Source organism: Xenopus tropicalis, chromosome 3 (genome assembly GCF_000004195.4).
Source record: "Xenopus tropicalis strain Nigerian chromosome 3, UCB_Xtro_10.0, whole genome shotgun sequence".
Classification (NCBI taxonomy): domain Eukaryota; kingdom Metazoa; phylum Chordata; class Amphibia; order Anura; family Pipidae; genus Xenopus; species Xenopus tropicalis.
The window spans coordinates 31,369,203-31,387,477 of record NC_030679.2 but is presented as its reverse complement, the minus strand read 5'-3'; the positions used below and the strand labels follow the sequence as shown (position 1 = coordinate 31,387,477).

General features: G+C 39.8%; 1 protein-coding gene across 3 annotated transcripts in view; it reads right to left on the bottom strand.

The window, feature by feature from the left end:
• fam13b (family with sequence similarity 13 member B) overlaps nt 1-13,907 on the bottom strand; it is a 46,308-nt gene extending 32,401 nt beyond the window's left edge. The window contains exons 1-6 of one of the 3 annotated variants that reach the window (XR_001924323.2): nt 13,637-13,907; nt 6,854-6,920; nt 4,242-4,404; nt 3,012-3,097; nt 2,223-2,421; nt 419-631 (exon numbers count right to left, since the gene is read on the bottom strand). Coding sequence is in view for 2 of the 3 variants with exons in the window: in XM_002933633.5 (XP_002933679.2) it covers nt 419-631; nt 2,223-2,376 (367 nt within the window). In the remaining variant the exon portion in view is untranslated. The remainder of the gene's footprint in view (nt 1-418; nt 632-2,222; nt 2,422-3,011; nt 3,098-4,241; nt 4,405-6,853; nt 6,921-13,636) is intronic. The other 2 variants (XM_002933633.5, XM_012959750.3) reach the window with 2 other exon arrangements.
• Nucleotides 13,908-18,275: the final 4,368 nt, after the last annotated feature.

The window sequence follows — 18,275 nt, the reverse complement described above, 5'->3', positions numbered from 1 at the left end:
TATGTGCATGTTTTTAAGTTCAGGCTTGTGTACAGGCTTCCCACTAATTTTAATGATTAAACAATTTCTTAAAGAAAAAACTTTGCAATATGCATGTATTATTTTTATTATTTTAGGACAAAAGCTCCAGTTCACCAAGTTGCTTCTGATAGCCCCAGCTCCAGTACTCTAGAAATCAGCATGGTTGGCAGAGCCAATCAGAAAAGAGAGAACATGGCACCTAGCAGTAATGTAATTTTACCTTTACAGTAATGCTTTTATATAACTTTAGTTTCTGAAAACACTGCACCAAATACAGATTTCAGACCCTTGGCAGTTTCTGTCATTACCCATTCAGAACTTTGTTTATACTATACTGTTTATTTTTACATGAATTATTTTCAGCCACAATATGCCAAAAGCAAAATATCTGCTTTACCTTGAGAAAGCTGCATAAAGCGATGATGAAGGCTATGTAGAATTATGGGCTGTGGAAGTTCTTGAAGAAAATATCTAAGCAAACTAATAGCAGATGGCACATCTGCTTCTTTGACCAGGTCCACTTCTTCTCCATTGTCGTACCTTTGCCTGAGCCATTCTACGGTCTCTGCATTTCCATTTACTTGGAACAGTCCTTCTTGCTCAAGGCCTCCTACAATGCAAGGAAGTAACATGGCAATATAGTTAATGAAGTTGAAAAGAGAGATTTTTTTGGTCTTTGCAAAATAATATCATGTTATAATACATATAATATATATAATGTAATACATTTATTTCAAGCATTATTTAAAGAAAAAAAACAAAACAAATTTTAGTTCAAGGTATTGTGGTGCACTGCAGAACATGATTTAAAGCTATGTGCTGCAACAATCTGATTCAATTAAACTACTGAAACAGGGCAAAATAATATGATCAGTTCCATACAATGAAATTTAAATCAGCAAGAGGTTATTTAAACAAGATAATGGTACATACGGCAAACTGAGAGAAAGGATGATTGGCATTCAATATTACAGTTATATGTCTAAAACGTAGATTCTATGTCACTGAGATAAAGGATTAAATAAAGAGAAATGTGATCTGCTATAACAATAAAGTAGAAGGCAAACAACAATTGCAACATTAATAATACTGTTTGATCTTTAGCTAAGGCCCACCACCACCAGACAAACAATGACACATATTTTACTTCTTGTAAATACACATCAGTTAAAGGGATTCTGTCATGGAGTTTTATGGTGTAGTTTTTTTTTTTCTTACTAAATTACACTGTGAACATTGAATATAATTCATTTTACTATTTAAAATTTTATATTTGAACCAATAAATATATATTTTTTAGTTGTAATATTGGTGTATAGGCAGCCATCTGGATATTGTGCTTTCAGAAAGAGCAAGTACTTTACAATATAACTGCTTTCAGATAAGCTGTTGTTCTTTCTACTTAATGTCATAAGAGGAGTCAAGGCCAGATTGTTTTACTATTGTGTGCTCTTCTCATATTTCCCATTCCAACTTGCAGTGCAGCAGTAAATAGAGATTGAAGTTTATCAGAGCACAGGTCACATGGCATCTAGGAAACTAATGTCTAGCCCCCAAGCAGTTTCAATGTATTAATAGGTATGGGTGTAAACAGCTTCAGGCGATGCCATCACTTCTGGGTTGGGTTAAGGTCTTAAAGGAACAGTAACACCAAAAAATGAAAGTGTATAAAAGTAACTAAAATATAATATGCTGCTGCCCTGCACTGGTAAAAGTTGTGTGTTTACTTCAGAAAGTCTACTATAATTTATATAAATAAGCTGCTATGTAGCCATGGGGGCAGCCATTCAAAGGAGAAAAGGCACAGGCACATAGCAGATAACAGATAAAACACTATTGTATTCCACAGAGCTTATCTGTTATCTGTTATGTAACCTGTGCCTTTTCTCCTTTTTTCCAGCTTGAATGGCTGCCCCCATGGCTACACAGCAGCTTATTATATAAATTATAGTAGTGTTACTGAAGCAAACACACCAGTTTTACCAGTGCACGGCAACAGTGCATTATATTTTTATTACTTTAAAGCTCTTTCATTTTTTAGTGTTACTGTTCCTTTAAGTCTGACTTGCCCGATTCTTTTTTTTTTTTAATTTTTAAAAAACTAAAAATCTATTTGATATCAAAATGTAGATTAGGGATTAAATCACATAGTATTCCAGTGCCTTTTGGCTAAATGAAAATAATAAGAAGTGTACACTTACCATGTACTTCAATATAGTTCACAATATGACGAACTATGAAGGGGACTTCATGATCTGGCTGCCCTTCCTGTTGTAGCTCAGCAAGTGAAATTCCAAATATCTTGTTAGCAATAATATTGCAGTTTTCCAAGGAAGGATAAGAACTTTTCCTCATATCTTTTAGGCCAGAAATTACAGCTGCCTTTTGTGTAGACCGATGCTAAGAAAGAGATATAGGTCAGGTTCAAAATATGAAAAAAAGGAAAAAGACAATATAAAAAATGCAGTTATATTTTCCTTATTCATGGAAAAGTTTGGGCAGTTCAAACAAATTATAAGCTCTTGTGAGTGGGGCCCTCCGATGCCATTTTTATGCTGTAACCCATATCAGGGTTACTGTAAGACCCCTGCTCATTATAAATTAATAAAGCACTGTCTAACTTGCTAGAGCTACATGAATAAATGATGAAGATCAAAGACAAATATATTTTGTTGTTATTATGTATTTAATAAAGCATCATTTGGACGTAGCCCCCCCCCCCCCCTTTTTATTTAATTAAGTGTTTTAAATGGTTATTCTTTGGGGTTAAACTTGGTACCATTTAAAGGTCATATCAACTTCTTTACACTCATGCTTGGGACATAATTCTCATGTCAGATCAGAAGTACTTTTGAAAAGCACCTCTCCACCCCCTCCCTTGCATTCATGTGTAATGTTTACACATACATGAAACAGATTAAATGACTTATGAACTCATAACAAGTCAAAACACCCTGTCTATGCTTAGATGTTAAATAAATAATCTTTACCACAGATTTTCCAGTTTGGAGAAGTTCCTTAGTGCGGCATCATCGGACAGCCGAGCAAGCGCACAGAGATGTGTATTTATACACTACTGATTAAAAGAAATGGTAGACAAAACATTAGAATGGTAAGAAATGCAATCCTAATAAATCTACGATAACATACATCATGAAATAAGCTTTTCGGTGGGGCTCATTTTCAACACTGGGCTAATTTGCACCTGAGCAGTAACCCATTGTAACCAAATGTTTGCTGTCATTGCTTTACTTGAATCTGGCTGCAAAAATGCTACTGATTGATTGCTATAGATTGTTGCCCATGTGCAAATTTACCAAGATTACAGTTAAGCTGGCCATACACGCACTGATCGTTTCGTACAATATTCGGTGCGTGTATGGCAAGTCGACGAGTCGACCGATATCACAGAAGGCTGCTGATATTTGGTCGACTCGCCAATCGGCCAGGTTAAAAGATTTTGATTGGGCGCCATAGAAGGCGCCTCAGCAAAATCTGCCATCAGGGCTGAATCAGCAGAAGGAGGTAGAAATCCTATTGTTTCTACCTCCTTATCTGCCGTTTCAGCCCTGAAGGTTAGTGGCGGATCGCAAATCGCTATGTGTGTGGCCACCTTTACTGCCCTAACTGCTTTCAAAGCTGTGTTCACAATGGGTCCATATCAGTGCCCATTAGCGTTGCTATCATTAATGGTTAGTGCTGCTATCGTTAATGCTGTCCTATAGCAGCATTTGCTCTTCTAGATTATAAAAGGAGAATAAAACCCCTACCAACATTTAAAAAGCCAGTAAAGGTCATTTTGGAGTTTAATAGCTATTAAAAACATCATCCCACCACCTTATGCTTTTATATAGTGAATAATGTACCCCCTATTGTAAAATACAAGGATATTATAAGTCACAGAGGAGTTCCATGATCATATAAGAGCACAAGGCCATTAATATCCTCATATTTTACAACAGGAAGTACACGTTTCTTTGAGTCATGTGACAGAAATGACATTACCAATTACCACAAAAGCACTGATTCTAACTCTTGACATCACTAATCACCAGTTATATGGACATAATTTACAGAATATTAATGGCTCATGTATTTCATTTTTTAAATATTGCAAAGTACATAGTATACTGCATGCTGAGGTTTGTTGTCCTAATTTTTAAAAATAGATAATAACACAAACTCCAGTGAACATTAAATTAACTGTATAGAATACTTACCTCAAGACCGTAAGCAATAGTTTTAAAACTCTACCACTGACAGGTAACCTCAATAAGCACAGACTTTTTGGTAATTTATGGCTGCTTAAGATTGTGGCAGAAGATCAGCCTATAGTTCCTCATTGAAGAAATCCAAAGCTCGATTAGCTCTTCAGCAGTATGTCTGTAAAGATTTTGTAATATAATTTTAGCAAAAAATCATTCAGTGGAATCATAAAGAAGCATTAAAAATTGACACGCTGTTGTTATATTGCTATCTTTTAAGCTTTAAACCTTAGAAGGCACAGGGTTTACTTACCCTTTAATAAATAGCCATGGACTTATATCCATCAGGTTCGACAACTGATTAATACAATTCAATATACAATATAGTTTCAAAGAGATACAGAAAAAAGCGGAACATGAATTCAAAAGCTATAAGAAAAAAAGGGGGAAAATCCCTCTTCTGAACACAATACATTCATTTGCCAAACCTGGATCAACAGTCTAAGAGCAGGTATGGAATCTATTACATGGGGTGCTTGGGACATAGGGTTTTCCAGTTAAGGGGTTCTTCCATACTTTTTGGCTATTAAAAACAGGAGAAGGAAAATATTACATTTGTCCCCCACCCAGTGATCCAGTTATATGCAATTGGTACTGCACAAAGAACATAAACCATATCAACCTGTTTTCCAGTGTTTCTCTTACAGTATAAACTGGGTAAAATGAATCATTAAACATATTTTTGCAGACAAAATATTTTGGAGCAGTTCAGTCGCCTGGATAGATCTCTGCTATTGCGGGCGACTAACTGCTCCAAAATTGCTTTCCAACAGCAACAATAGGAGTCGCCGGTAGAAAGCCCTTTGCATCCCTTAGGTATTCCGAAGCTGTGCAAAGTTTCCTCCTGCAGGCACCTTTGCGCGACTTTGGAAAGCAAATCGTTTCAAAGGGCTTTCCACCGGTGACTCCTATTGTTGCTGTGGAAAGTCATTTCAGAGCAGTTAGTCGTCCACAATAGCAGAGATCTATCACGGGCAACTGAACTGCTATTCTATGGTTCCTTACCCTAAGGAAGCCCCATTTTGCCTTATGGCATGGATTATAGATATAATTTCAGGATCTCTGACAGTGCCCCACCAAATGAAGTAGATTGAGCTGACTTTAGCAATGCCAACAAAAAATACAATAATGTCTAGCTTAGGTTGAAAAGAGTAGCACTAGACTATTAATATATATGTGCCAATCTTCCTCAAACAGGTTTTGCATAGCTTACACGTAGGCTCTGGAGAGGAGCTCCAAAAAAAACTGCATTTGTCTGTTTCTGTGGATTCACTTAAAGGACATTGAAAGGTTAATATAAATTAAAAGTAAGTCTAAAGGCATTCTTTTTAAGTACTTACTGCATATCTAAATTCCCAGATCCCTGCTTGCTTCTCTGAGATATGGTGCTGGCAGCCTACAGCAGTGTGAAGACTACAGTGACATCACTGAAATCTCTCTCCCCATCCTGTAGGCTGCCAGCGGCAGCCTTCCTATTCTCTGAGCATGTGTGTAACTTGATCCTGCCTCCTGTTCTGAGCTACACATGCCCACCAGCCAATCAGAAGCGGATCTGGCAGAGGGGAGGGGGGAGGGAATGAAACACATGTGCAGTATGAAGCAAGGAGGGAAAGGAAGGGAGAATACTTTATTAGACATGGCTGCCTGTTCTAGAAAATGTGAAGTAAGTGTGACTGAGTAAATATTTGATTAGGTGAGCCAAAAGTGTGGCGTTTTTACTAAACAATAGGAGGACTTTTGGGCAGTATGCTTTTTAAAGTTTGACTTGCATTCTCCTTTAAATCAGTTTTTTTCCCCTCAAGAATGCCTCAGTACGCCATTAAAGGGGTTACTCACCTTCACTATCCATTTAAACCACCAGTGTGTCAGGAAATGGCCTATTTTGAACCTGACACACTAAGAACTTATAAGAACCTATATGCTTGAATCATAACGTCCAGGCTTTGCCCTTACTTTTTTTTCTATTGGAGGAATTGGTTGCTTCTGCTCTCTAACCAGTTGCATAAATGAAAAGGCCATTGGTTAATTTCTCCCTAGCAATGGCATAGGCCAGGGGTGGCCAAAACGTTGATCGCGGTCCACCAGTCGATCCCCTGTGGACTTCTGGTGGACCGCGTCTAAGCCTGCAGATGTGGAAGTGCAGCGCTTTTATAGGGTATGCGTACGTACGCGGGGGGGGCCCAAAGTCGATCGCGACTTGGGCACCCCTGGCATAGGCAAACAGACTCAGCTTATCACAAATCTCACATACCGTTATGTTAGATTTGCAGCACTCTGTCACAGACACAGGAAGCAGTGTCAGAATGAAGACACAGCCAATAGGAGTTAAGTCTGCTGCCAGTACTGTGTGTACAGCGCTTTACTATATGTACAGTGCTGCGGAATATGTTGGCGCTTTATAAATAAATGTTAATAATAATAACTATATATATATATCTATGGCAAAGTTTGTTCTATTAAAGTGAACTGTTAGATTTGTGAATGTTGTACAAAGGCAGCAGAAAGAAGCCCTCACAAAGTAATGATTTAAATAATTATAGTAGCTTAACGGTCTCTGCAACACTCACCATTAACTGCTAAAGGGCCACAATCTGAACAAGATGCAACCATATAGCATCAAGTGGTTCAAATTACCTAAAGAAATAAAAGAAAAAAATTTTATGTATATATGGTTATGGCTAAAATAAAACCAATGCAAAGCATAAGTAAACCTTAAAACATAAATGTAAAATTGCCCAGGCTGCTTTTGGAATTTACATTTTTTTTTTTACTTTCATAGCTATTTAAGTTTTCATTAACTGCTAATGAATGTTGTTACAACAATGTCACCAGTTCCTGTAACTGTACAGTCAGACAGATATACCATTAGAAGGAAAACAGAGAAGTGTTCTGATGTTGCTCTGCTCAGGAAGGAGATGGGAAAGGGCATCTGAGGCTTCTGGTCTTTATCCTGAGCAACATCAGAACACTTTTTAGTTTTCCTTCTGAGGGTAATTTAGTTAAAGGGACTGCCCAGCAGGTGGCACTGCTGTGACAACTCATTATATTGGCAGTTAAAAAAAACAAATAGCTCTGAAACTGAAAAAAAAAGACAGACAGTACCCCAAAATTTCACATCAAACAGGCAAAAAACAATACAGCTCCAATCTCATCTATACAGATATATATATATTATGCTAGTGTACAATACACAAATGTTCAAGGCTTTATAATTACCCAGAAATGTTCTTTTTTTCAAGAAACCGACACTTATTCACCTGTGTAGTATTACTTTGGTCCTTAATTGCATTCAATAACATTTCCAATGTTATAACATTATTTTATTTCATATCTGTTCTTTTCAACAAAGATTCCTCCATTTGCAGAAATTTTAGCTTTCCAGACCTTTGGCAGTCTACCAAATTTCAACCCACTCCTTGTGTAGCTCTTCCTAGAGGTATGACTGCTGTGTAGAGATCTGCTTTTTGCAGCCAGTCAATTAAAGACAATATTATTATCCTTTATCTATAGAACACTGACACGTTTATGCAGTGCTTTACAGAGATTATACAGCATTCACATCTATCCCTGCACCAGTGGATCTTACAATCTAAGGTCCCTATCACGTACAAACAGAAGGGTACATTTTAATCAGGATCCAATTAGGGCTCTGGCACACGGGGAGATTAGTCGCCCGCGACAAATCTCCATGTTCGCGGGCGACTAATCTCCCCGAATTGCCATCCCACCGGCGACAATGTAAGTCGCCGGTGGGATGGCACACGCTGCGCAAGTGATTTTGGCAAATCGGCGAAAAAAAGCCTCACGAGGCAACTTCTGCGATTTCCAAAAATCGCGCCGCCGCGTGTGCCATCCCACCGGCGACTTACATTTTCGCCGGTGGGATGGCAGGTGATGACAACTCGGGGAGATTAGTCGCCCGCGAACAAGAAGTTTTGTCGCGGGCGACTAATCTCCCCATGTGCCAGAGCCCTTAAAGGGAAAGTACAAACACCTATGCTACAAAAAGCACAAGTAATAGAACATGTTAAAAATGTATTCTGCCTATTTACTGTCACCCATTATAAACAAGGCAATTTGTTCAAGGGTTCTTATTCGCCTTTGAACAAACAAACCCCTCCCCTCCCTCCCTAAACAACAGCATTTAGCTCATCATCAATGGGCTTCTCAGTTGACTGGTTAATCAGATCCTTCTCTGCATGTCAGAAGCAGGAAGTGACAGGAAGTGCTAACTGAAACTGGTTTCAATCTCTTCACTAGTGCCAGAAATAACAAAAATCACAGATATTTCCTAATTAAAACAATAGGCAAAAAGTATGTTCAGCACATTCCCAATTCATTGAGCTTAGGTTGAAATGAGGGGTATACTGTCCCTTTAAAAACATACAGGTAGGTTAGAGAAAACCGGAGACACAGGGAGTACATACAAACTGCTTGCAGATTCTGCCCCAGCTAGAACTGAACATAGTACCCTAGTGCTGGAAGACAAAAGTTGCTATCCACAGAGCCACTGCAGTTCTTTAACCATTTAAGCACTGGGGCTACCGGCTCTAAAAAAAAATTGTGACTAGAACTGGTATATCCCAGAGGTGTTAAAGGTACCTTTACATTATCAACGAATATTCTCCTTGGTAATAAATCATGGATTCTCAGGCTTGTCATTAGTAGGGATGCACCAAATCCAGGATTCGGCTCAGGATTTGGCCAAGATTCTGCCTTTTTTAGCAGGATTCAGCCTGTATAAAAGCTCTATCCAATCATGATGCTACTCATTTATTTATAATATCCTTACATTTTGAATTATGGTACATTATTCACTATACAGGTAAGGTAATCTCCCATAGATTCCATTTTAAGCATTTTAAAAAAAACATTTCCTTTTTTCCTGTAATAAGGCAATACCTTGTATTTGACCCCAACTAAGAAATATTATTGGAGGCAAAACAATCCTATTGGGTTTAATTAATGTTTAAATGATATTTTAGTAGAGTTAAAGTATGGAGATCCAAATTATGGAAAAAACTTATGTGAAAAAACCCAGGTCCTGAGCTTTGTGGATAACAGGTCCCTTACCTGTATATGTGTATAAGTATGCCAAGGCAGACTGCTTATCTAAAAATCATACTTTTTCACTAACACAGATAATGCGTAAGGTTTTTGCAGTAAAGCACATACACAAGGCCAGCAGCCCTCTGCAGTACTAATAGTCCCTCATGAACACAGTGAGTGTTAGCTCACCAGATCAGCACTTGCACACCAAAAGTACTGCAGCTCACTGTATATTCACTTCAACGTAAGGCTGAGGACTTTAATGTGACAGAGTTATGTCAACAACAAACCTGTACATCTTACTCCATACAAGCTTAACTGGTTAGTTCCCATTAAATCTAGCAATTAGCATGATGCATGGTGTCCTGTTCCTGCAACCCATATGGAGCAAAAGAGAGGGGTTTTCCGTATAAAGGGGTCTTTCTGTAATGAGGATCTCCTACCTTAAGTCTACTAAAAAAAAATATTTAAACAGTAATTAAACCCAACAGGATTGTTTTGGCTCCAATTATACTTATATCTTAGTTAGGATCAAATACAAGGTACTGTTTTATTATTACAGAGAAAAAGGAAATAATTTTAAAAAATATGAATTATTTGATTACAATGGAGTCTATGGGAGATGGCCTTTCTGTAATTCGGAAATTTCTGGATAATGGGTTTCTGGATAAGGGGTAAGTAGACCTAAATGGTTGTATGCCCTATTTGATCAACAAGGGCCTGTCACCCAGACATAAAAAGCTATATAATAAAAGTCATTTTTTAAATTAAACATAAAACCCAAATTCTGATTTTAATTAAAACATCCAAACCTGTCATAAAGATATTTAAACATCTCAGCTATCAACCATACATGCCTGAAGCATAGAGGTGGGGGAGGCAATTACTTTCACTTTCCATTCAGCACTTCCTAGATGTCACTGCACTCCTTACAGTCTATAATTGTATAGCCTTTGCTTGGGATGATGCAAAACTTGCCTTACAGGAACAGTAACAATAAAAAGTAAAAATGGATTAAAGCAATTGAAATTAAATGGACTGTTTCACTGCACTAGTAAAAGTTTTGCGTTTGCTTCAAAAACACTGCTAAAGGTTATATCAGGGATCCCCAACCTTTCTTACTCGTGAGCCACAGTAAAATGTAAAAAGACTTGGAGAGCAACACAAGCACCATAAAAGTTCATGGAGGTGCCAAATAAGGGCTGTGATTGGCTATTAGGCAGCCTCTATGCACACTATCAGCTTACAGGGGGCTTTATTTGGTAGTAAATCTTGTTTTTATTCAACCAAAATTTGCCACGAAGTCAGGAATTCAAAAATAACTCCCTGGTTTGGGGGCACTGAGAGCAACATCCAAGGGGTTGGGGAGCAACATGTTGCCCCAGGGCCACTGGTTGGGGATCACTGGGTTATATAAATACCCTGCTGTGTAGCCACAGAGAAAGGAGAAAAGCCACAGGATACATAAGCAGGTAACAGATAAGCTCTGTCAATTACAATGGAAATCTATGCAGTTTATCTGTTATCTGCTAGGTAACCTGTGCCTTTTCTCCTTTTTTCAGTTTGAATGGCTGCCCCCATGGCTACACAGATTTGTTTATATAAACTTTAGCAGGGTTTCTAAAGCAAATACACAACTTTTACTAGTAAAGGCAACAGTACAAAATATATTAACTACTCTAAGGGCTCTGGCACACGGGGAAATTAGTCGCCCGCGACTAATCTCCCCGAACTACCATCCCACCGGCGAAAATGTAAGTCGCCGGTGGGATGGCACATGCTGCGCAGGCGATTTCGGCAAAGCGCCGAAAATGCCTCTCGAGGCCAGTGTGTCAGAGCCCTAATAAACTTTCATTTTTTGGTGTTACTGTTCCTTTAAGAATTATGTTCACAAAATGGCCCCTGCCTTCTGGCTGTGATTGTGAATTCTACTAAAGGAAACAAGATTACTATAATTTATATAGTGTAAATACAGTTTATTTTGCTTGAAAAATTTAATTACTTCTTAGAGTGACAGGTCCCTTTTAATATTTTTAAATAACGTTTGAATCAGTTTAGAAACAATAACTGTCTACAGCTTAAACTATTTTTTTGAAAAAAAAGTAAAAAATGCATCCTGGGTGCAAAACACTATGGTACTACTCCCTCTTTGTAAATGCTATCATGACACTACTTATGTTTTTTTAGTCATACCCGATTGTAGATTAAGATCAGGCAGGTCTAGCACTTCAACCTTTACTTCATTATTTCCAGCATAAGTCAAATCACTAATCATTGAAGTAAAAATACAACTCGGTATATAAATACATTGTGCAAAATAAGTCTGCAAGGTTACCCCGTCAGATAGGGGACCACATTGGCAAATCGGGAGAAAGATCCACTTGTCTGGCAGGGTCCCCAAACAAGCAGATCGTATAATGCATGGCCACCTTAAATTGCAATAAAGTCACTACATCACGTCTTTTTTTTTTCACACAAACAAAAGGGCCCTGCCCTTTAAAGATAAAGGGGGCCTGTCACCATAGAAAATAATTCCAAATCCTTTTCTATCATGTTTGTTGAGCAAAATAAACTTCACTTACACTATATGGGCTCTGGCACACGGGAAGATTAGTCGCCCGCGACAAATCTCCCTTGTTACGGGCGACTAATCTCCCCGAACTACCATCCCACCGGCGAAAACGTAAGTCGCCGGTGGGATGGCGCACACTGCACAGACGATTTTGGCAAATTGCCGAAGTTGCCTCGCAAGGCGATTTGCCGAAATCGCCTGCGCAGTGTGCGCCATCCCACCTGCGACTTACATTTTCGTCGGTGGGATGGTAGTTCGGGGAGATTAGTCGCCAGCGAACAGGGAGATTTGTCACGGGCGACTATTCTCCCCGTGTGCCAGAGTCCTATAAACGATTTAATTTTCTTTCACTTCAGTCCTGGAATTTATAGTCACAGCCAGCAGGGAGGCACCATTTTGTGTATACTGTTATTAAGGGAAACTTTGTATCACCCCAAAATCTTATGTATTCACCTCCTAGGTGATATCTTGAAAAAGTTGAATGGAAAGTTAAAGTAATTGTAATTAAAAATCTGAGCTGACAATCATATATTACCTGCTTTGGGTTTCATGTTTAATTGTTAAAGGACTTATACAGCTTTTTATGTGTGGGTGACAGGTCCCCTTTAAGGAAGCGAACTTTCACTTGAAGCAACACAACCCTGCTGTATGTATAAATATATATAATTTCACCAAATGCACTCATGCATGAAAATATAAAAAAAATAATTTAATTTGTTGCTTCTGATACATCTACGTGTTCTAATCAGTTCCTAGCGGACCCCAAGCATTACCCCCCCCCTTATACCAGGTGCGAGGGCACAGAACTAAACAGACTGCCATTTTTACAGAACTGTTTTGTTTTCCATACCTGGAGTACAGGCCCCTCTGGCGGGAGAACCAAATTTTGTTTTTGTTTTAGGTGCCCTTTAATTCTGTCACCTATCATGTGTGGCTTCATAGTTGTATTTATTTATTTCTACCCAGTTATTTATAGCGCTGACACTTCCGCAGCACTTTACAGACATTATACATCGTTCACATCAGTCCCTTCGCCAAACGAAGTTACAAAGGCCCCAATCACCCAGACTTTGGTCAATGTACTGAGAAGCCAATTAACCTGCCAGCATGTTTTTGGAATGTGGGTGAAAACCGGAGCACCCAGAGAAAACCCATGCAGGCACAGGGAGAACATACAAACTCCTTACAAATACTGCCCCTCCCTTTTAGAATGTAAGCTCTTGTGAGCAGGGCCCTCCCCCTAGTGCCTCTGATCCTCATCCAAATGCAGCTGCAAACCCTTTTTGTGAATTGTTTATATGTACATGTTAACTGTTGTCTTTTGTACCCCTCTATTCTGTAAAGCGCTGCGTAAATTGATGGAGCTATATAAATAATAATAATACTGCCGACTGGGATTTAGGATTGCAAGACAAAAGTGTTACTCACTGAGCCAATGTGCTGCTGCACTACCATGTTTTGATTAGCGTTGCCGCCTAGCAAAAAAACCTGGCAACCAACAAATGGCTTAGGTCAGGCACAAATGCCAAATACCAGTTGAATTTTAGCAATATGGCAATTGCTGATTAATGAGGAAGTCTCAAAATATAAACATCTATTAAAAAATGCAAAATTTGAAGCACTCAGATTTGTTTTAAGATCTAAATCTATTTGTTGAAAGCCAGAGACACAGGCCCGCAGAAAGTAACATTTATAACTATGGGCTTACACATTTAGCAGAGATACTTACTTGCTCAGGAAGCCTAAATCCAAAGATGCTGGCAGTACCACCTGCAAATATGACACAGGCTCCTCTCAAACAATACAATAAGCCTTGCAGATTTTGCGCTTCCGACGCAAACAAAACGAGGTGAGAGCGAAAGGCGCTGGAAACAGGCGCTAAATATAAATATATAGCTATATTTGACGAAAGGGGAATTGACCTATTCTTTCCTCACACCCACAGCTCGTCAGTCTGCCAAATCCACTGCCTTCCTTCCAACTACGCATGCGTGGGGCAGAAAGGCGGGCACTTCCTGCGCACTGTGTATCGGTTTGGGCTGATGGGTGCGGTGACGTGCTACCGCGCAGGCGCCTTGCGTGACGTTGTGGGTTGTGAGGCAGAAGTTCTATACTCAGCCTCTGCGTTTTCATGTGTACTGTAGTGATGTATCGCCATAGAAACGGTATCCGACAGGGAATGATCCAAACGCCGGGCGCCTGAAATGGGGGGGGGGGGGCAGCGCAGCGTGCGCGTTATTGCAGATTGAGGCGACAGGGCGCAGGTCTAAAAAAAAAAGTGGGAAGTCGAAAACCGACAGTATATACCTGTTTCATCATTGTTATAATCATTTTCATAAACCTACATATCGCTACCGAATTATACAGCCCCTTCACACTGATTTATTATAGGGGGGACCCGGCGGGATGGAGAGGCAGCTGTGAAGGTTACACCCCCCCATGTGACTGCATGTAAATGGATCTGCCCCGACTGCTCTGTATATTTAAATAATACAATAAAAGAATGGATGGAAATAATACAACAGTAGAATACAAAAATGACACAAAGACAAATACATTTAAGATGAACCCATATGTAATACAAGGTGCAAAGATTGCCCACATGCAGTAACTCACAGAAACCAATACAATGTTTGCTTTTAAGCAGGTGATACACGCTACCTGCTCATTTGTTGCTATAAGTGACCAGAACAAACTTTGCACATTTAACTACCCAACTGCAGTGTTAAGAGACAAGAGGGCTCACAATTTCTCCTGTCAGTCCATGTAAAACCACTTACATTTAAGGTACTTCGGAAGACTCTGTGTAAAAAAAAACTGATTGCACTTAAAAATATGGGTCTATTTCTGATGTTTGCTGTGTTGGGACCCAGTTAATACTATCATTTACTCCCTACCACCTAGCAAAACAGAGCAGTCAAGCAGGGCCGGAGCCTGGGTTGGGCAGAAGAGGTATGTGCCTAGGGCACAATGGTGGAGGGGTGCCAAGCAGGTTCCACTTCTGCGTATTTACCCTGAGTTGCGGCCCGCCTGCAGTTCAGCCCAAGGTATTCAACCCTCCCCATTTTTTCGCAAGTTACCCGATTTTGGCTTCTCTTCCTCGGGCACCCATCACCCGGGAATCAGTGCAAATTTTCTCCAGGCCACCAAATCTTGAAAGTTAACAGCTCTAACAAAAGCATCTTCCACACCTAGGGTTGCCACCATTTCTGGAAAATATATACTGGCCTTTCCAGATTTTAATCTCTCTTCCCTATAAATAACATTGGCATCAAGCATCCTTTTTATCTCCCAGGTCGGTAAAATACTGGCCAGGTGGCAACCCTATCCACACTGGTAGATTACTAACAGATACTATAGAGGGACCCTGTTTGGTGCATTGCCTAACAATGCCAGTCAAATGCTACAGTATGTCTCCTCCAAGAGGTAAATCATTTGTTCACTTTCATTAGCTATTACTCCTAGCTATGATCATAGCTGACAAATGACCTATTGAACTAATGCCCTATGAAATGACATTTTTACAGTGAAAAGCATCATTTTGTAGCAGTCCTTCCCCTGCAGATAGATAGAAGGGTGTGGCCTGTGATTATGTAGATGTACAGAGATATAAAATATACCCTTATTAAAATTACCAAGCTTTTACTAGGCTGGAGGACTGCTTGCAATGTTTATGCTGCTCTTCAGGTACTATAATCACCCAAAGTGCCCATTAATACTAAAGTTCTGGTACACACAACCAGTTAAAGTTTCAGTGTGGTATGCTGTGGGTGCTGCACAATCTCTTAAAAGTAAAACATCTTTCATGGCCTATGGGGCCAGAAGCCAGAGATGCCATTACTATGCAATATATGCTCAAGTCATGGAAAGATCCAAAAGCATAGATAAGGGGTCAGTTACCCCTTGCAGTGGAGCAGAGGGTTTATACAGGTTTATGCAGAAATGGCCATGGAGGTTGATGGCCTTACCAGAAGGCAGATCTGAGAGAAATGGAGGAATAAACCAGGAATACATGGAGACATAAGAGAAGAGGTGTAGTTTGGAGAAAAGTAATGAAGGGCTTTAAAAGTCATGAGAAGGAATATGTTAATCTTTTCTTAACAAAATATCCAAAGTGGAGAGGCCTGTGCTCTAGGTGAGAGAAGGAATATTTTTACAGCAGCATTTAACACCCTGAAGTAGTAGGTAGAAGTTAAGGAGGCCACCTAACACAATACAGTAGTCCAACTGGGATAGGTTGAGAGCATGGATGAGTATCTGCTTTTGCAAGAGCATGATTGCAGGCATGGATGACTGCTGTTGCACAAAAAAGGATGGATTTTGACATTGCTTAAGAAAGAATGTTGTCAACAGATTTGCTATATATAGTGTAAATTTGCGGGGTCCACGACAGACACTTTCTTCACTATAAAGCAGTTTATTTAACACAGGGGTGCCCATTTCAGCATACAAAACCTAAATCATAAAAATAAATCCTGCGCTTTGGGTGCTACCTTCACACATGAGTTCCCTCACTAAACTGGGCCCCTTGTGGAATACCAGCAAAAAACACAGATCTAAACACAGGCAGGCAGCCTTTACACACCTTTTCCATACAACTAAATACCTTTCCACAGGACAGCCTTCCTATGGAAAGTAAGCTCCAATACTGTATGTGAGCTGGACTACAGGAATGGATTAACTGGTCTGCTAGTTCCTTCCAGAACATTTTAGCTTCTAGGGCCAGACAGAGAAAGCATATACAGAGAAAGCATTCTCTGTTTATCAACATTTCCCTTCAGCCTACATCTCCCACTATGGAGAACTTAACAGGAAAATGCATATTTTTCTCATTTGTTGGGTCACTCTACCACAATAACAGAAGGGTAAAATCTGGGTTTTCTCTCTTTTAAATTAGGCATAAAAGTTGGTGATTAACATAATTACCAACTAAGAGATGCCATGTTTGGTGACCCAGAATATTGAGATAGCCCTTCGGCTATGGGGTTAAATGAAGGTAGTGATTTAAGTGCAACCAGCACTTCACATTTCACTGAGTTTCATCCCTGGCCACACACACCAACAGGTCCTTCCTGTACCTTACTGAAACTGGAAGTGGTAAACCACACCTGGGTAGCAACTGAGAAATGGCAAGTGGAGAAGGTTCTAGGCTTCGGGCTTTAAGAAATGTACCAGTAGAACCACTTCAGTAACAGAATTCCATAACTTTACAATGCTCACTGTAAAATACCACAACAGTGTTTATTATATGAAGCCTTCTTAAGCTCCATTTTTCTCCAGTGTCACCAATTGCAATTTGAAGAATTACCCTTTTTAATGTTTATTTATTGAGTTTTCAATTTAACAAAAAGGCAATAATGATAAACTAAGAGACAGAGAAAGAAAAGTGGGAAGAAAAGAGAGAGGAGGGCGGTGGGGGTGATGTAAGTACAGCATTACATTACATTAACATTTATTTATAAAGCGCCAACATATTCCGCAGCGCTGTACAATAAGTGGGTTACATACATTGGACATACAGAGTAACATATAAAGCAATCAATAACCGATACAAGAGGTGAAGAGGGCCCTGCCCAAAAGAGCTTACAATCTACAAGGAGAAAGGGTTGAGACACAAGGTGTGGGAATGGGCATGACCAGAGTTGTGAGAGGTGGGGCACAGGGTGTTGCTAAACTAGATTAGGGTAAGCTTCTCTGAATAAATGTGTTTTTAGAGATCTCTTGAAGGCAGAGAGATTGGGAGAAAGTATGACAGTTTGTGGGAGCGAATTCCAGAGAAGGGGGGCAGCCCTTGCAAAGTCTTGAATGCGAGCGTGTGAGGAGGGAATGAGAGAGGAGTTGAGGAGCAGGTCAGTAGAGGAGCGTAACAAGCGGGTTGGATGGTACCTAGAGATGAGTTCAGAGATGTAGGGTGGGGCAGAGTTATGGACTGCTTTAAATGTGAGGGTCATTAGTTTGAATTTTATCCTAGATGGTAGGGGAAGCCAGTGCAGGGATTGGCAGAGTGGCATGGCAGAGGAGGACCGGTTGGAGAGGTGTATGAGCCTGGCAGCAGTATTCATTATGGACTGGAGAGGGGACAGTCTTTGGAGGGGAAGGCCAATTAATAGGGAGTTACAGTAGTCCAGGCGAGATATTATAAGAGAGTGAATAAGAATTTTGGCAGCATCTTGGGTGATAAATGATCGGATTTTGGAGATATTTCTTAGGTGAAAGTAACATGATTTGATAAGTGATTGGATATGGGGAGTGAAGGACAGGGCAGAATCAAGGATAACCCCAAGGCACCGGGCCTGGGAAGATGGGGTGATGGTAGAATTGTTAACCGTTATAGATACCTCGGGAACAATGTGGGCGTTGGATGGGGG